This window comes from Paroedura picta, unplaced genomic scaffold (assembly GCF_049243985.1).
Source record: "Paroedura picta isolate Pp20150507F unplaced genomic scaffold, Ppicta_v3.0 Ppicta_v3_sca21, whole genome shotgun sequence".
Taxonomy (NCBI): domain Eukaryota; kingdom Metazoa; phylum Chordata; class Lepidosauria; order Squamata; family Gekkonidae; genus Paroedura; species Paroedura picta.
This window is the reverse complement of record NW_027518618.1, coordinates 2,997,090-3,014,265: the sequence shown is the minus strand read 5'-3', so window position 1 is coordinate 3,014,265 and position 17,176 is coordinate 2,997,090. Positions and strand designations below refer to the sequence as shown.

At 53.4% G+C, this 17,176-nt stretch overlaps 2 protein-coding genes across 5 annotated transcripts in view; one reads left to right on the top strand and one right to left on the bottom strand.

Annotated features, from left to right (window-relative positions):
- The window catches only part of LOC143828273 (transcription elongation factor SPT5), a 28,136-nt gene extending 15,494 nt beyond the window's left edge, over positions 1-12,642 (bottom strand). The window contains exons 1-17 of one of the 2 annotated variants that reach the window (XM_077318570.1): positions 12,456-12,642; positions 11,801-11,903; positions 9,709-9,862; positions 9,507-9,572; positions 7,173-7,242; positions 6,802-6,870; positions 6,620-6,685; positions 6,407-6,437; positions 6,197-6,265; positions 4,390-4,641; positions 4,163-4,252; positions 3,837-3,907; positions 2,803-2,908; positions 2,119-2,212; positions 1,742-1,878; positions 1,404-1,559; positions 24-170 (exon numbers count right to left, since the gene is read on the bottom strand). In XM_077318570.1, the coding sequence (XP_077174685.1) occupies positions 24-170; positions 1,404-1,559; positions 1,742-1,878; positions 2,119-2,212; positions 2,803-2,908; positions 3,837-3,907; positions 4,163-4,252; positions 4,390-4,641; positions 6,197-6,265; positions 6,407-6,437; positions 6,620-6,685; positions 6,802-6,870; positions 7,173-7,242; positions 9,507-9,572; positions 9,709-9,862; positions 11,801-11,881 (1,659 nt within the window). In that variant the 5' untranslated portion in view covers positions 11,882-11,903; positions 12,456-12,642. Of the gene's footprint in view, positions 1-23; positions 171-1,403; positions 1,560-1,741; positions 1,879-2,118; positions 2,213-2,802; positions 2,909-3,836; positions 3,908-4,162; positions 4,253-4,389; positions 4,642-6,196; positions 6,266-6,406; positions 6,438-6,619; positions 6,686-6,801; positions 6,871-7,172; positions 7,243-8,568; positions 9,473-9,506; positions 9,573-9,708; positions 9,863-11,800; positions 11,904-12,455 lie in introns of those variants that run through there. The other variant, XM_077318571.1, reaches the window with a different exon arrangement.
- Positions 12,643-13,172: 530 nt separating this feature from the next.
- Positions 13,173-17,176, top strand: part of LOC143828271 (transcription elongation factor SPT5-like) — a 37,939-nt gene continuing 33,935 nt past the window's right edge. For 2 of the 3 annotated variants that reach the window (XM_077318569.1, XM_077318567.1), the window contains exon 1: positions 13,183-13,350. The gene's annotated coding sequence lies outside the window, so the exon portion shown is untranslated. Of the gene's footprint in view, positions 13,351-17,176 lie in introns of all 3 variants that reach the window. The other variant, XM_077318568.1, reaches the window with a different exon arrangement.

Here is a 17,176-nt window from a genome sequence, read left to right as displayed (position 1 = left end):
CTGCTAGAGTGTTGCACACCCACCTGGAAGGTCTCCCGCTCCAGACGGACAATGACCCCAACCGTCTGTGGGTCCAGCTGCACCAGCTCCCCCCACTCATGCTGGCCACCCACGTCCACGCCAGAGGCCGTCTCCGAGCAGAGCTGCAGGTCCCGGGGGAGGACTTTGAGCTGCAAGAGGGGCAGAGGCAGTTTGGAAAAGATCCTCCCTGTCTCGAACTGCAGGCCCCTGCTGGAGACCGGGCAGCGGAGGGGCCAGGGGTGTACATGGTCCACAACGGCTAACCATAACAACACAGAGTGCGTAATCAGCTGCTGCTGCTGCTTTTACTGCAGTGGTTGTTTAAAGAAGTCCACATAAGCAGCCCTCTGGGAAGGAGTCGTTTCTGCCCTTTAGAACGCCGGTGCTTTCCTCACTGGGACAGTCCAGGGCAAAGCAACCTCGTAAAAAAGAGGCAGAGTGGAGCACTGGCTGGCTGGGATGCGGAAGGGGCATGACGCCAGGCAAACGCTGCCAGAGGCGCAGAGTAACAACCCAACCAATGAAGCGATTAAAGGAAACAAAACAAAGTGCAGCATAATAAACAGTAAACTTAGTAGGCTAAATGCAAAAACAAATGCCATTTTAAACTTTTTGCTGAAAGCAACCAAAGTGGCAAAGCCCAGCCTGCAAGCTTTCAAGTTTCCCAAAACACAGAATTAGAATTCCTTGCTTTTTAAACATCCATCGAGACGGAAGAGCTCAGGAGAAGTCAAAGGCCTGCACTCTGTCACGGGCTATTTTGCATAGGCCTAACCTATGGTGGTCATTAATCATTATTAGCATTATTATTAATGACACTAATGAAAGATATTCTATGGCTTGCTTCTGGATACACAGGAGCACAATGCAGGATTCAGCAGCTTACAAAAAGAACAAGTTTCCAGACACGGGAGCTGTGCCTGCTGATTAGAAACTACAGGGGAGCTAACCAAGAAACATGACCAACAGTTTCTTGGGGGAACGGGGTGGGGACTGTTCCCCCCCCCCCACAAGGAGAGGACAGAAGACCCCAACCGGAGAAAAATGTTAACTTGCCAATTTATCTAGGTGAAAGAGCTGACAGCACCAAGCCGCGATATTATATTCTACGTCACCCAGAGAGAGAGATTCAGGTCAACAGGAAGTGTGAGTCCAGGGGCACCTTGAAGACCCATAAAGTTTAATTCTGGCCATCAATATTTATGAGCCGGCACACAAAGGTTTATGTCCAGAATTAAACTGGTTGGTCTTAAAGGTGCCCATCATTCTACACCAGCAGAAGGCCCTGACGAGCAAGCCCCAGATTCCTGTAGGTGCTCTCTCCCGCCTCCAACAGAGCCCCACTGCCCTCCCCACTTTCCCTTCCCCCGGGCTGCCCTCACCTCGTGCATCGTGAGATCTGAGAAGAGGATGACGAAGTTCTCCTCCACGCGCACAATCAGCCCCGTGTCGCCCTCGAAGCGGCCGGCGATCACCTTCACGTGGTCCCCCATCTTGAAGTATTTGCGCAGCTCCTGAGCCGGGAACTCCAACATGTCCTGGAGACAGAAGGAAGGGAGGAGGCAGGGAGGGAGGAGGAAGAACCATCACCCGGAAGGGCTGAACGTCTCAGACTTCACTAATGAGCCATTTGCGCTTATAAGGAGACCCTCGCTGGTCTCACCCATGGCAAGTCAGAACAGAGCTCAACTGCTCAGAGCCCAGAAAGCCCGCAGCTCACCTTGAGGTCTTCGTGTTTCGGCATGATGGTGATCTTGTTCCCGTCCACGCTCAGGATCCTGCCCTGCAGGTTGATCAGCTCCCCTTCGCACACCTCCACGTTGTCTCCTGGCTGGAAGTTGTGCTCCCGCTCCTTGCCTGCAGCCACGGGGAGAGAAGGGAAGCAGTGCGACTGGGACAACATCCCCAGCACAGCCCTCCCTGCAGAGGAGGGGGCAAGGCAGACGGGCGACCCTGCAAAGAGGTGGGGCTCCCGGAGGCCCGGCTGACGGGCAGGGTTCTGCCACCATCTCCTGATTGCATGCGGGAAGCACAATCCCACGACGGGGGGGGGGGGGAGACGGCAGAGGGGGCCGCGGGGCATTCAGCGCAGCCCACCTGTGCTTTCCATGACCACCTCCAAGTCAATGCCTTCCGGCTGGTCCTCGAACTTCTCCAGCTCAGACAGGGTGGGCTTCACTCCTTCCGTGATCTGAGGCCAGGAAGCAAGGCACGAGAAAGGGAAGGGACACAGATACAGTCGCCAGCTCTGGGCTGGGAAATACCTGGAGACTTTGGGGGAGTAGAATGCTACGGAGCCACGTTTCCTCCAGGGGAAGGGATCTCTTTAGTCTGGAGATGGGCTAGAATTCCAGGGGATCCCCAAGGCCCACCTGGGGACTGGCATTGTGACTGGCACACAGGAGACTGAGGGGTTCAGAACCAGAGATGGATGGGGGCCACTCACGGACGTGAGGCCTGGGGGGGTGGGGGGGTCCAAAGGCCTTCTCAAGTTTCAGGCTCTCTTTGCCTTGCGGGGTCAAGGTCAGGATCAGGGCTTCCCTCCCAGTTTGTACATTTTAACACAAAGGAGATGCCTGGGAGACCTTTGAATGGGCACAACAACAGGGCTGTAAAGTCTGTTTTCCTGGGAGGCTGAAATGCGCTCAGGAAAATCTTCTAAAGCTCAGAAAGCCCTTGGTAGCCTGTTTATCTCCCCTGGAGCCCAAGTCACATTCTCTTCCCGCCCAGGTCTGCAAGAGCCCCTCCTCCCAGGGCCCTTCCCCCGGGTCCTGTCCTCACCACAGCAGACATGGCAAAGCTCTTGAAGAGGAAGCCCTTCCGGCTGTAGCGATTCCCCTCGAAGATGAGGAAATCCCCGTCAGAGGCGACGTCTCCGCCCAGAGACCTGGAACCAACACAGGAAGCTGCCTCAGGTGCAGCCAGACCCCCCGTCCATCAGGAGCAGGATTGCGGACTCAGGCTGGCAGCCTCTCTCCCCGGTCGCAGGCAGAGGCCTTTCCCCTCCGCTCCTGTCCAGACCTTTTACCTGGAGATGCCAGGGATTGAACCTGAGACCTTCTGCCTGCCAAGCACAGGCTCTCCCACCAAGCCATGGCCTCTCTTCGTGGCTCTACAGGTCTCCCACAAAGGTTTTCCCCTCCCCTCCTGTCCGGCCCTTTTACCTGGAGATGCTGGGGGTTGTACCTGAGACCTTCTGCCTGCCAAGCACAGGCTCTCCCACCAAGCCATGGCCCCTCTTCATGGCTCTACAGGTCTCCCACAAAGGTCTTTCCCCTCCCCTCCTGTCCGGCCCTTTTACCTGGAGATGCCGGGGGTTGAACCGGGGACCTTCTGTGTGCCGAGCAGAGGCTCAGCCCCTGAGCCACAGCCTGTCCCCAAACAGGCACCCACGTGAAATTGCCTTAGAGAGGGAATTAGACCCTCAGTCCATCCAGGGCGGTCTTGTCTACCCTGACTGGGATTCGCTCTCCAAGATCTTGGGCAGAAATCCCTGCTTCTTTTCTTAACCTGGAGATGCTGAGGATTGAGCCGGGCTCCTCTGTATGACGGGCAGGGGCTGGGCCACTGAGCCACAGACACTCCCCCAACCCTAAGAGGACACATCTGCAGGCAGGGGGATGGCCAGGGAGAGACCCAGCCGCATTTGCACCCGAAGTTCAGGTCAGCCAGGGCCGGCTCAGAGGACTGAAGTGGAACGGGGAAGGCCGGCATGCCACGTGGCAGCCTTTGCCTTGATTAACGCCGTCCCTCCCCCGCAGCCCTCCGTGGTCCTCAGGTCAGCCCCGCCCTTCCCCCCCCCCCCAGCGGCTCACCGGATCTTCTCGGCATCAAAGAGACGCTGTGGGGGGCGCTTGAACTTCTTTTGTTTTATACGCCACTCTTTCTGTAGGGGAAGAGAAGAGGCGGGGCTAGTTCCAGAACTGGGAAGTGCCCCCCACCCCCCATGCCTTGGCAGCATCCTATAAAAAAATTACTCCGGAAGGGCTGATTGAGGGAGAAGTCACCAAGAAACCTCCCCCTTCCCATGGAATTCCACCGGACCCCTAGTGAGGCTGCCAGGAAGCAGAGCCAAGCCCTGGGAACGCCTGACGGAGTGGGAGGTCCTCCTTTTTCACGGGGAGGAGGACAGCCAACTTACCACACTCTCGCGGGCTTCGATGCGTTTGAAATCAATGCGTGGGATCATCTTCAGTGAGATTTGATTCTGACTTGGCTCTACATAATCCACCTAAAATGGGGAGGGGGGAAAGGAGATAAACACAGAACAGCATTAAAAAAAAAAACAACTGTTTGGCATCCTTGACAAGAGAAGGGCCACAGACATCTCCTGTTCCATTCCGCCCTGCTCAGGTGAGAGCGTCTCACCTGCGCAATGTCATCCTTGAAGACGCCCCTCTTGAGCCGGACCCAGGATTTGGGCTTGAGGTTGGTCACCTCCTTCACCACCTTCAGCACGTCCGTCATCTCCTTGATGGGCACCATCTGCTGGTTCCAGTAGCCCATGCGCAGGTTGCCCACCCCCTCAATGGCCTGCTTCACGTGCGTCTGCTTGTAGGCCTCCACGTAGATGTAGCCTTTCATGTGCTCGGGAGCAATGACCGACTTGATCTGCAGGGGCTGCCAGGCAAAAGGGCCGCGGAGGGCATGACGCCGGGGGCAGGCGGGGGGCAGGGGGGCTCCCCAACCCAACCCTGCCCCCAAAAGCCAGTGAGTAGAAGAAATGAACCTAAAGTCCTGCCTAGAACTTCAGCACTGCTGTCTGCAAGGAACACACATGAAGCGGCCGCCTACTGAATCCAACTCTTGGCTCATTGCTTTATCTGGCCTTCTGCTCCACAGGGCTGACTGAGGCCCACAGTACATGATATCAGGAGCTAGCTCTGAATATAACAGTCGCTGTAATTCCTGTATTTTCTGTATGCTGCTTTTATTTATTTACTGCCTCACCAGTTTGACAGTAACGCCAAAACGCGTCAGGTCAGTGGTATGCATGCATGCTCTGATTTTATTGAGGCTATGACATAAGCCTTGTGTTTTAACTTTAATAAAATTTAGTTGTTGTTGTTGTTAGGTGCGAAGTCGTGCCCGACCCATCGCGACCCCATGGACAGTGATCCTCCAGGCCTTCCTGTCCTCTACCGTTCCCCGGAGTCCATTTAAGTTTGCTTCAGTGACTCCATCCAGCCACCTCGTTCTCTGTCGTCCCCTTCTTCTTTTGCCCTTAGCCTTTGAGTGGCTAACCTTACATGTCACTGTCCAAAGTACTTTGTTGGTGTTCTGCCCTACAGAGGCTTGAGTTCATTTCTCCTTGTTTTGACCAGTTTGGGATCTTGACCTTGATTGGGTCAGGATATTTTCTCCATTTTGGTTTGGACAGTTTCACTCCAGAGCACCTGCCCCATAGGACTTTGTGCAGGCACAAGGGCCTGAGGTTCCGTGTCTAGAAGACGCAAGACCAAACCACAGAGCCTGGCCCTGTAAGGGAACCACGAACATTTCCTGACTCACTTCACAGGTTCTTGCTGCCCATTTTAGCCATTCAGCATAAACGTTTCCCAGACCCCTTTACGCTCCACAGCAGTCCTGGGGTCCAGCTATCAAGAAGCCAATTCTGCTGGGTGGCTGTGGGCTGCAGCTGGGTGTCTCCCGTGACAGGCAGCCCTCCCACACTAAAATGAAAAAACTCTCTCTCGCCATAGGGATCTTGGGATGGCTATGAAGGAAAGCCTGTTCATTCCCTGTGTGCTATCAGGAAGCAACCCTGCAGGTCCTCTGTGCAGAGCTCCCCAAACCGCTTGGGAAGCATTTCACAATTTTGGTGTAGTGGTTAGGAGCGCAGACTTCTAATCTGGCCTGCCAGGTTCGATCCTGCGCTCCCCCCCACACGCAGCCACCTTGGGCTCTCCACAGCACTGATAAAACTGTTCTGACCGAGCAGTGATATCAGGGCTCTCTCAGCCTCACCCACCCCACAGGGTGTCTGTTGTGGGGAGAGTAAGGGAAGGCGATTGGAAGCCGCTTGGAGAGAAAAGCGGCATAGAAGAACCAACTCTTCTTCTGCCCTGCCCTCCTCAGGGGGATCCGACAAACACGGTTTTCATCGGCTCCATGAGAAATAGAAGCGCAGCACAAAAGAGAACTGGGGCTTCTGTCATCCACTTTCTCCACTTACTGTGTCTGTAAACTGGTAGGCAATGAACTTTCGCATCAAGGCGATGACCGTGGGCCGTTCCTCTCCGAACTGGGAAGGGGAAAAAGCCAGAAGCGTGTTAGAAAGAAAATCACATTTGGTGGCCAGGCAGTCATGACCCAAAGGCTCAGGTGACCCAGCAAAGCAGAGGCCAGAGGAGGAAACAGCAGCCTCACCCTGTGAGTGGCTTACCTTGCATTTCACTGTCCAAAGATTGGGATCCCTGAACGGCAGGAGAAGAAAGCACAGGTCAGCAGGTCGCACCCCAAATCCGCACTGCCCGTCCCTTGCCATGGACCAGAGGGCCACTCGGCGACCCTGCCTGGAACTCCTGCCCCCTGCCATTCACCCCGCCCACCAACACCCCCTGCTTGTAAAGCCCCACCCACCACCCAAGGTCCTTACTTGACACCGGGAAGCAGCTGCTGCTGAGTGATGTCATCGGAGAGCTCATCAGAGCCGCCGTACACCCTGGAAGGGGCAGAGAGGAGAGCACTGCGCTAGCTTCCTGGGGTGCAGATGGGGACACTGCGGGGAAGGCCCCGATGCCCTGGGCCTGCAGGGCTGGTCACAAGCCCCATACTCACGTCTCACCCACAGCAGACTTGGCGTATTTCTTCATGTAGTACTCCCCCAGCTCCTCCTCCCGTTGGTCCCTGAGGGGGGAGTCAAAGTAGAATGGTTAGACAAGGGGGGGGGGGCATCAGCCACTCCCCCTCTGGTGGTTGAGAGCAGAGAGGAAGTCCCAGACTGGAAACTCACCTGGGTCCTGCACTCACTGAGTGGCCCTAGACAAGAAGTGGGCAGCCGAGACCCCCTCCCTCCAGCCCATGGGAGCCAAGACACCTACATGAAACCCCAACGCTAAAGAAGCATTCCACAGGAGAAAGAGCAGAGAGATCGGGCCCCAGCTGTCCCTGCCCCGAACCTGGCCACTTGTTCCTTTTTGACCAATTACCTCCACAAGTTCTGCAGTCTCCGTGCCCCAGAATGATCCTCGTCCAGAACCACATTGTCAATGTTGGATGCTGGGAGAAGAGACAGGTGTGTGAGGGGCAGAAGACAAAACGAAAGGGGGGGGGGGGACTAAAGCCATGGGGTCATGTGGACAAGCCACTGCCGGTGAAGGAGGGGTGGTCAGAATCGCACACTGTTTGCAACGCTGAAGCCCATTTCCTTCTGTGGCAATTTCAATGTGTTTGCCCACTGAGATGGAGGAAAGAAAAGAAAAGAAAAGAAAAGAAAAGAAAAGAAAAGAAAAGAAAGAAAGAAAGAAAGAAAGAAAGAAAGAAAGAAAGAAAGAAAGAAAGAAAGAAAGAAAGAAAGAAGCAGAAAGGAAAGGTGCATCTAGGAGCCTGAGGCAGCCCCTGATGAATATTATTATTATTTTCCCGATTTATTCCCTGCCACTCCCTGGCCGGCTTGTGGTGGGTTACAGCGTCTTATAAAAACCCCATTAAAACCCCCATTAAAAGACATAAAACCCCCCAACATGGCGGAAAACCCATTCCCAACCCCCATTACTAGCAGGGTGGAGAAGGAGGTCTGATGATGTCCTACTCAAACCCCGTTGGGGGAGGGTGTCGGTCTACCTTGCCAGCCCCAGCCTCAACCATAGACCTGGTGGAAGAGCTCCGTCTTACAGGCCCTGCGGAACAACACTGAAAGATCCCGCAGGGCCCACAGCCATGAAAGCATCCCTGCTTGGCCCATGCTGCTTCTAGAGGGCAAGCCCCATTGCATAAGGCCTCCTGGTTCTGCATAAGACCGTCGATCCATCCAAGTCAGGCTGGCAGCAGCTCCGCAGGGTCTCGGGCAGAGGTCTTTCCCGCCCCCTACAGCCTCATTCTTCTTAACTGGAGGGGCTGGGGACTGAGCCCGGGACCGTCCCTCTCCCCCCGCACCATGGCCCTCTGGGATGTTTCAGTGGTCTCCTGATGACAGCACACAAGGAAGAGGGACAGCACACCTCCTCAGGGGTTCCCAAAGGCATCTAGCTAGCCACTGTGGAAACACAACGCTGGACTGGACGGGCCTTTGGTGTGATGCAGCAGGGCTCTGCGGATGTTCTCCAAGGGTAAAAGGCAGCACAGGGAAGCTCTGCTGAGGCTGACTCATCTCAGGCCTCACGCCCTGTCCTACGTCCTGCCATCAACAAAGCCCCTCCCCTGGCCCTGCCCTTCCGTCAACAAACCCAAGTGGTTGCATGTGCTCTCCTCCCCTCGCCCTGCCCTTCCGCGCATACGCTACTCAGGAGATCCCACCGGACGGGAAGGACGCGGAGAAGCCAGGCAGCAGCTGGTGAAGAGGAAAGGAGCTGGAATGAGAGGAGGAAGCCAAAGGCCTTTTCTTACCTTCGATCTCTTCTGCTCATGAAGAGGAGGAGGAGGTGGTGGTGGTGGTGGTGGTGGTGGGAGGGCGGACAGTATGAGCCAAATAATACCATCAAAAGCAACCACGGGGTGGGGGTGGGGGAATGAGCAACAGAAAAGCAGAAGGAACAAAATTAAGATGTGGCATGGACCGAGCGGAAGCGAATGAAAGGCACGTAACCCCAGCGAGGAGCCACTCTGCCGGGCAGCGCCAGCCGGGGGGGGGGTGGAACTGGGCAGGGTGGGCTCCTGAGCCATTTGCCCTTCGTCCTCGACAGCTACCAGGGGTGCCAGCAACTCCCCATCGCTAACAAGGCCCTACACATGGCCCCGGCCATAAATCTTGCGGCTTTCTTTTAGTCTGACAAAGGGGCAGGGCAGCTCTGTTGTGGCCTGGGGAATGCCAGGTTCCCACTGATTGGGGAGAAGAATAAGCCTGTTCAGGAAGGACAAAGACTTTAAATTTCTGGACTTTAACCTGCTTCACCTGACTGTATCTCTGGCCTGGACAGCCCGCCTAGCCTGACTGTGGAAGCTAAGCAGGGGGAGACTGGCTAGTCCTTGCACTGAGCAGAGACGTCCAGGGTTGCTACGCAGAGACCGGCAATGACAACCCTCCTCTGAACGTCTCTTGCTTCCAAAACCCCACGAGACCCCCTGAAGTCAGCTCGGCCTTGGCGGTGGGGAGGGGAGAAAAGGCCCAAGCCATGGGTGCCTGCATAGGGGGGCTCGTGCCCAGCCAGAATCTGCCCACCCCATCCTCGGGAGAGGCGGCCAGGAGGACGCTGGGGGTCTCAGAGGGCTGCGTACTTGTGCCCCTCACTGCCCGACCTTTGGGGTCAAAGTGACGGCCTGCACCGAGCCTGCCAGGCACCCAGACTGATTCCAGACGCTGGCCACACGAGGAGAGCTGGCCTTACCTTTCTCCAAGATGTCCTCTGCACCGTCCTCCCACTGGTCTTCATCTTCGTACTCATCGTCCACGTCTGGTGGGAGAAAGAGAGGCCTGCTTAGATCCGTGGCAGCCCAAACCGGGAACCGAGGGGAGCCTTTCTCCAAAGGATCTCTGGGAGGGCTGGCCCCGTGCAGCGGGGCCAGGCGGTGGGAAGAAAGCCTGTTTACCCGCTTCGTCCAAAATAAAGCCTCCGTGGCGGGGTTTCTTTGCGGGCCGGTCGTCGTCTTCCTCCTCCTCCTCTTCATCGTACTCATCTTCCTCCTCCTCCTCCTCCTCCGCTTCTTCCTTCTCGCTGCCTACAGCACTGACGCGTTCTTCCGCCTGCAGGGGGATGGGGAAGAACCTTCACCTTCCGTTTCCACAGGGCAGCCTGCTGCTTTCCACACCGTCCGCTCCCCAAAGCAGAGAGGCCTGGCCCCGGATTTCCAAGGCAGCTCTTGGGACTTCAGGAGGTTGGCACCTTCTGACAATGACCCGCAGAGAGCCCGCCAAGTCCAGGGGAGAAGCCGACAACGAATCACCCCCAAGAAGGACAAGAGAGCATCGCCTCAGAGGCACCTCGAGAGCCTGGCCTGGTGGTTCTGGAACAGATTAAGACTGCGACTCCTCTCAAAGCAGATCAGGGAGCCTTTTGGGCGGGAAGAAAGCTTTCCTTTCAATGTTTCCACTGGGGAAATGGGAAATCTGGGAGCAAAACTCCCCAGAGATAGTTCCTCTTTTTTTAGACAACTGCTACTGACTTGCTATGTGCATTATGTGACAGTCTACAGCATTAGCTAATGGCATTCCTTGTGTGGACTGCAGATGTATACCAAATATATTCTAGGACTCATTGTTCAAATGTGATTAATATTGTCCCAAATTAGAACCACAGAGTTGGAAGGGATATCGGTGGTCATCTAGTCCAACCCCCTACACAATGCAGGAAAACACAACTACCTGCCCACCCACAGTGACCCCTATTTCATGCCCACCAAGAATCTCCAGAATCGAGCCTGGCCTGGACTACTATGTTCCTATCTGTATGATGGAGAATTCCACGTTTTAAATGCCACGTTTGAACTTGTACCGAAATATGCTACTAATCCCACTCTGACTGCGTGACCATCTTTGTTCAAATATTTGAATTTGATGATTTGATGAAGGGTTGAAAGCTTCCACAGCAGAACTCCACTGATTGTTGAGGGTTTTCTGGACAGTGTGGCCATTTTTATATATTTATTTGATATTTGATGATTTATACCGTCCTCCCAGCAAACCAGCTCAGGGCGGCAAGCAACAATACACGCTATTTATTTACTTCTCCTGGGGGGGGGAGGTTTCTAATGTGGCTACGTAAAGGTAAAGGTATCCCCTGTGCAAGCACCGAGTCATGTCTGACCCTTGGGGTGACGCCCTCCAGCGTTTTCATGGCAGACTCAATACGGGGTGGTTTGCCAGTGCCTTCCCCAGTCATGACCGTTTACCCCCCAGCAAGCTGGGTCCTCATTTCACCGACCTCGGAAGGATGAAAGGCTGAGTCAACCTTGAGCTGGCTGCTGGGACTGAACTCCCAGCCTCATGGGCAAAGCTTTCAGACAGCTGCCTTACCACTCTGCGCCACAAGAGGCTCTTAGCATAATGTGGCTACCAGCCCTAAAAACACTGAAATAAAAAAAAAAACTTGGGACTCTAAAAACACTGCACAACAATTCATCACATAACACAGGCAAGAACTTTCCAATGAACTCCACCCAGACAGTTGAGCAGTGGAATCTGTGGCCTCAGGAGGAGGTGAGCTCCCCCTCACTTCAAGCAATGGCTGGCAAGCACTTCTCAGGCTGCTTTATCTGAATTGGCGTTGATTGGGGGTTGGACTAAGTGGCCTCTATGGCCCCTTCCAACTCAAGGACTCTATCAAGACATCAGCAGCTTAACTATTTCAGTAAGCTGGCATCCAGCTTTTCGGAGGGTGGGGTTCAAAAGTTCTCCTGACTACAACCTGAAACAGCACTCTTTTCTGCTTCGTCAAGCACAAGGCAGCCACAGTACCAGCAACCTCTTCCTGTTACCCTCTTCCTGCCAACGACACCTGCTTCCGTTTTCTCCTTCAAGCCTGTCTTTCAGGTTTGCCTCTTTTGAGCTCCCTTGTCCAACCCCCGCAGATGAACAGGTCCGAGGGCCCAGGGCCCCCCGTATGTTTTCCTGGGGAGTCCCAACACGGTGGTGTTTCCATGCGTGGGCTTCCTTCCTTCCTTCCTTCCACCCCCTCGGCCTCACCTCGTTCTCCTCGACCTCTTCTGCTTCGCTGCTTCGATCGCTCTCATCTTCAGAGATGTTGCTGTCCTCGCTATCGGACATTTTGGCAAAGCTCTCCTAAATCCTGAAGAGGAAAAAAACAGCAATACTCAAACACATTGTGGCATGAATAACCCTTGCCCTAGAACAGGGGTGGTCAAACTGCGGCCCTCCAGATGTCCATGGACTACAATTCCCAGGGGCTCCTGGGAATTGTAGTCCATGGACATCTGGAGGGCCGCAGTTCGACTACCCCTGCCCTAGAAGGATAAATTCAAGAGGGCAGCAGTGTTGGTCTGAAGTAGCACAACAGAAATTGTAGTATGAACAGCCCCTGCCCTACAATGCAGCAATGAGACTTCTTTGGGGAGTGAAAAGCAGGGTGTAAAAACCAGCTCTTCTTCCTCCATGCAGAGACGGAGCCATTTTTCCCAGCTCCCCCTACCTGGTGCCCACGGGCCTCTCTCCATTGCCCTTAGAAAGATGGCAAAGTGAGTTTTATTCCTTGTATAATATATAATAATAATAATAATAAAGTGTGAGCGAGGGCGAGTGGGATGTAAGCGGGGGAAGGCTTTTAAAGCCTGAAGGAGGACCATGAAAGCGACGGCTAGACTCTGACGCCGCGCCGGCCTACCTGTCAGGGGCGTTGTGAAGTTGCGCGGCGTTTCCAGCCGGGCTGCGGGCGGGGACTCGTTGCCACCAACTTCCTTCGCTTCCTGACCCCTCCCGGGCGGGAGAAACACGCCGGACCCCGACCCGGCGCAGAACTCCCGCGTCCTCCGCGCTTCCGGCCAAGCCTCGCGAGACCCGGGCGCGAGAGAGACTCCGAGAGGCGGGGCTAACTGAGCGGCAGGGGATTGGTCGGCTCCGGGGTGGGAGGGGCGCAGTGAGGGCTGGCCCACCTTGCAGGGCTGTTTTCAGGAAAACTCACATGGACGCTCTGCATTTGTTGCTGTCCCACTTTTCTCCACGCCAAGGGCTTAGCACAGGGGTAGTCAAACTGCGGCTCTGCAGATGTCCATGGACTACAATTCCCATGAGCCCCTGCCCCTGGCTTAGCAGGAGTGCGCAGACTCTCCAGATCTACGTGCACTGCAATTCTCACATGCGGGCAAGGGATCATGGGAATCGTAGTCCGTGCGCCTCTGGAGAGGTACCGCCTTTGAGCCGCAGCCGCATGGGGAAAAGGCAGAGCGAACGGAGCGGGTTGGCCGCCTCTGACGCGCACGCGCACCACCACCGCCGGAGGCCGACCGATCCTCCTGCTGCCCTTCTCCCTCACGTGACTTCCGGCGGCCGCTTGCCCCCGCGTCCATCCGAACTTTCGTCCCGCGGCCCCGCCTCTCCTCTCGCGGACGTCACGCCCGCGCTGGAGGTCTCGCGAGGCTTGGCCGGGAGCGCTGAAGGAGTGCGAATTCGGGTCCGTGTCGCTGTTTGGCGTCTTTCTCCCGCCCGGGAGGGGTCGGGAGGGAGGCGGAGGGGGGTGACGCGTCGCCGCCCGTCTGGAAAGGCCACAACGGCCCTGCCAGGTAGGCCGTCGCGGCGGTAGGGGGGGCCTGAGGCGCCCGCGGAGCATCAGAGCAGCCGTTTCCCCTGGAGGTTGGCAACCTCCCATGCAGCTGAGCCCCTCCCCAGCGCCCCCACCCTCCAGGGGTCCCCCGGCCCAGAGATCGCAACCCCAAGACCTCGGCAGGCAGGGCCTTCTCGGTGGGGGGGGGTGCCTGTTTTCCACTGCCCCAAAATTAGATCTAAAGAGCTTTCGTGGGAAGCATATTTCACTTATTTATTTATTGTATGTATAGAGCAGGGGTGGGCAAACTGCGGCCCTCCAGACGTCCATGGACTACAATTCCCATGAGCCCCTGCCAGTCCATGTACTACAATTCCCATGAGCCCCTGCCAGCATTTGCTGGCAGGGGCTCATGGGAATTGTAGTCCATGGACGTCTGGAGGGCTGCAGTTTGCCCACCCCTGGTATAGAGATTATGCAGAGATAGGTTTGTATAGTGCCCCTCTCAGGCTGGCCATCTCGGTACGGTGAACAGCAGTCCAAATATACAGCAGTAGCAACATGTTATTTTTAACTTAATTAATTTGATGTAATTGATGTGTTAGGTTAAATGAATCAGTAGATGTTTATTTTTTATTTAGATTTCTATACCGCCCATTTCTTTGCAGCTCTGGGCAGCTTACATTGAACATTATATAATACAAATTTAGATTTGTATGACTTCCCCTCCTGGACCCTGGCTGGCTTTACAACAGAGAGATTTGACGATTAGGACATTAGTAATGAGAACAAGCAGTTAAAACAGTTCACAGTTGAAAATATAAGGTGCTTTGGGTTCCGTAACCACTGGTTTCGGCTTACTAGCGGATGAATAGTGAAATGTGTGTTGTAAACAGGAAAACAAATTAAAAGATGGAACAACATCCGTAAATGTTAAAGCAGTGAATTAAACCGCTTTCAGCACCTGTCGTTAATGACAGTCGTGACTCAGGTGGTAAGTTTGCTGGCAGAGATGTCACGAGGAGGCAGGACTCGGAGGGGCGGGAGATGAGGCCCGAATTGTTGATGCAAGGTGACTGTTCAACTGGCCTTAGCCTTTAGCCAAATTTATACATAGGTCATGCAGAAGAATCATTAATGTTCAGCATGGTCAGCGGCAAAAGGAAACGTAGTCGCCGAAGGATCCGCTGGTTCGACACGATCAAAGCCGACACAGGGATGACCATGAACCAACCAAAAGAAGTAGTCAGAGACAGGGACGCATGGCAGAGACTTTCCTATAGAATCGCCGAGGGTTGGACATGACCGAATGGATGACATCATCATCATCATGCAGACCGATTGGGCAACCCCCCAAATACTAACATCCAAGTTTTCAGTCCACCCTGGGACAACTGGTGAGAGTGCAATCAGTTGTGTCACATCTCCACAGAAAGCACAACACTGTCAGGAATCAAGCTGAGCCCAGCTAGCAGAGTCCGTGATAAAAGACACATCCGAGATCCAACAGGTAGTTGAAAATCCATGGAAGAACTTTATTAAACAGAGTCTACATACAGCTAAAGGAGGCCAAGATCTCCTAAGCAAAAATCTTGACAGTAACAGAGAACAATAGTCATTTCAGAACGGATATAGGGTTCTCTCAATAAGGGAGGGGTACAAAGGCATTTAGGCGGGAGAGCAGGAGGGCACCAAAGGTGCTAAGGTTCACAGGCTTGCCAGATGGCCGGAATCTAATCTCTACGAGCATAGTTTTGCTGTCTATGCAAGGTCGCAGAAAGAGATTGATAAAGCACAAAGGAAGAAGACTCCTGCTGGGAAAGTAGGGAAGGAGCCTGAAGAGAGAGTTACAGGTTTACAGCCCCGACCTTACCAGAGCCCCCGCTGAGAAGGCAAAGGGAGTCTTGGAGCCAAAGGACCGATTTACAGGTTTATGGCGGCTGGCCTTGCCAGAGCCCAGGAAATGAAAAAGTATGAATCGGGGTTCATGACAAACACATTCATGTGAGAGATGGGAAATAGTTTGGTGGGCTGCACCATAAGCATATTCAGGACCCAGCATTTTACCCAGCAACTGCTGAGACTTGTTTGTATTCTGTTTGCCATTTCCCATACTTTATGTGGCAAGTCAGATCCTTGACAGAGCAGTTCCTCTGTGGAATGGGCTTCCTTGGGAGGTGGTGGGCCTCCTTTGGAGGTTTTTAAGCAGAAACTAGGTGGCCATCTGACCACCTGATTCTGTGAATTTTGGCTGGTCATGGGAGAAAGTGTTGACTCAGGGCTGAAGATTGGCTCAGGGATGTTGGAGGACTTTGGCTTTCCTTTGAGTGTGGAGAACCGGTCATTTGGGAAGTGGGGAGGAGGTAGTGGTGAATTTCCTGGATTCTGCAGAGGTGGACTCGATGATCTTTGAGGGCCCTTTCAGCTCTCTGTTTCCATGGAAGGGAAATCTTGCAGAGGCACTGCCTGTTTAGCAAGACAGCACTGCTCAGTAGGGTGGAGGGAACGGGAGTGTGAATCTAAGGGATCTATTGGGCTTGTTTTGGAAACCTAGAATTGGATTCACAACAGTGGCCCCTTCCCAGTGAACCAAGGGGAGCAGGTCAGTAAAAAGAAGAAGGGTTCAGAATAACCAGAGGGCTCCCAATTCTAATACCAGCTGTACAGTAGGGGCCCCCAGGCTTTTGAGCCTCTAAGCACCTTTGAAGTTCAGACATACAGTGGTGGACACAGCCACCAAAGAACTGCCGACACCAGGACAAGAAACGGGACCCCGCCAGGAAGGAGCAGCAGGAACCTCCCAGAGCCATGGAGACATTAAAGATCTTCTCTGTACATTTTAATGGATTCGATGCAGCTGGTAAATGCTCCAGAATTTTTAACAAACTTAGAAAGTTCAGAGCAGATATAATCTGCCTCCAAGAAACGCATGTCAGCAGAAAACACCAACATCTTCTAACCGTTGAAAAGTTAGGAAAGGAATTTGTGGCCTCAGAACCGGTGAAAAAAAGAGTTGTGACGTGTGGTGAACCCAAACATAAAAGCAGAAGTCTTAATACAAGATCCTGAAGGTCACTTTCTTTCATTAGTAATTATCTTTCCGGATGGGCAGAAGTACAAGCTTGTAAATAGCTACGCGCCAAATAATACAAAAGAAAAATTTTACGACAAATTTTTTTCAGCACTTGGAGGTGATTGATGATGAAATCATTTTGGGAGATTTTAATGTGACTTTGAATTCATCCTTGACAAATCTTATTTAAAAAAAAAACTGGTTCACGATTCCCCAAATCTGCGTTAATGAACTTTCAACAGTTACACTTTTGCTGATCACAATCCCTTATTGGTTCAACTGCCGTACGGCAGAGTAGGCATGAGAAGATGGAGAAGGAATGATTATATTCTTGAAGATTCAAGAAGGCTTCAAGATTCTGAGGCTGGCCTTTGAGAATTTCTGCAATTTTCGCATTATCTGGGATGCAAGCAAGACCTATATGAGAGGAATTGATTCAGATTCGAACAGTTAGAAAAAACGGTATCAGAACTGTCAGTCTAAGAAACTGGCCAAGCAAATCAAGTTATTGAGGATTCAAAGAGACAGCATCGAGACGGAAGAGATGAGGGGAAAGCTTTTTAAAACAGAAAAACTTTGAGTGGGCAGATAAGCCAGGAAAATGGATGGCTTATAAGCTCCAGGACAACTCTCAAAAACAAGCCATTAGCAAACTGAAACAAGATGGAAAGGTTTATGTTACAGAACTTGATATTCAAAATTGCGTCACCAGTTTTTTTCAAAATATTTATCAGGCTGATGAGAAACACTCCATGGATTGTTCTTTTTTTTT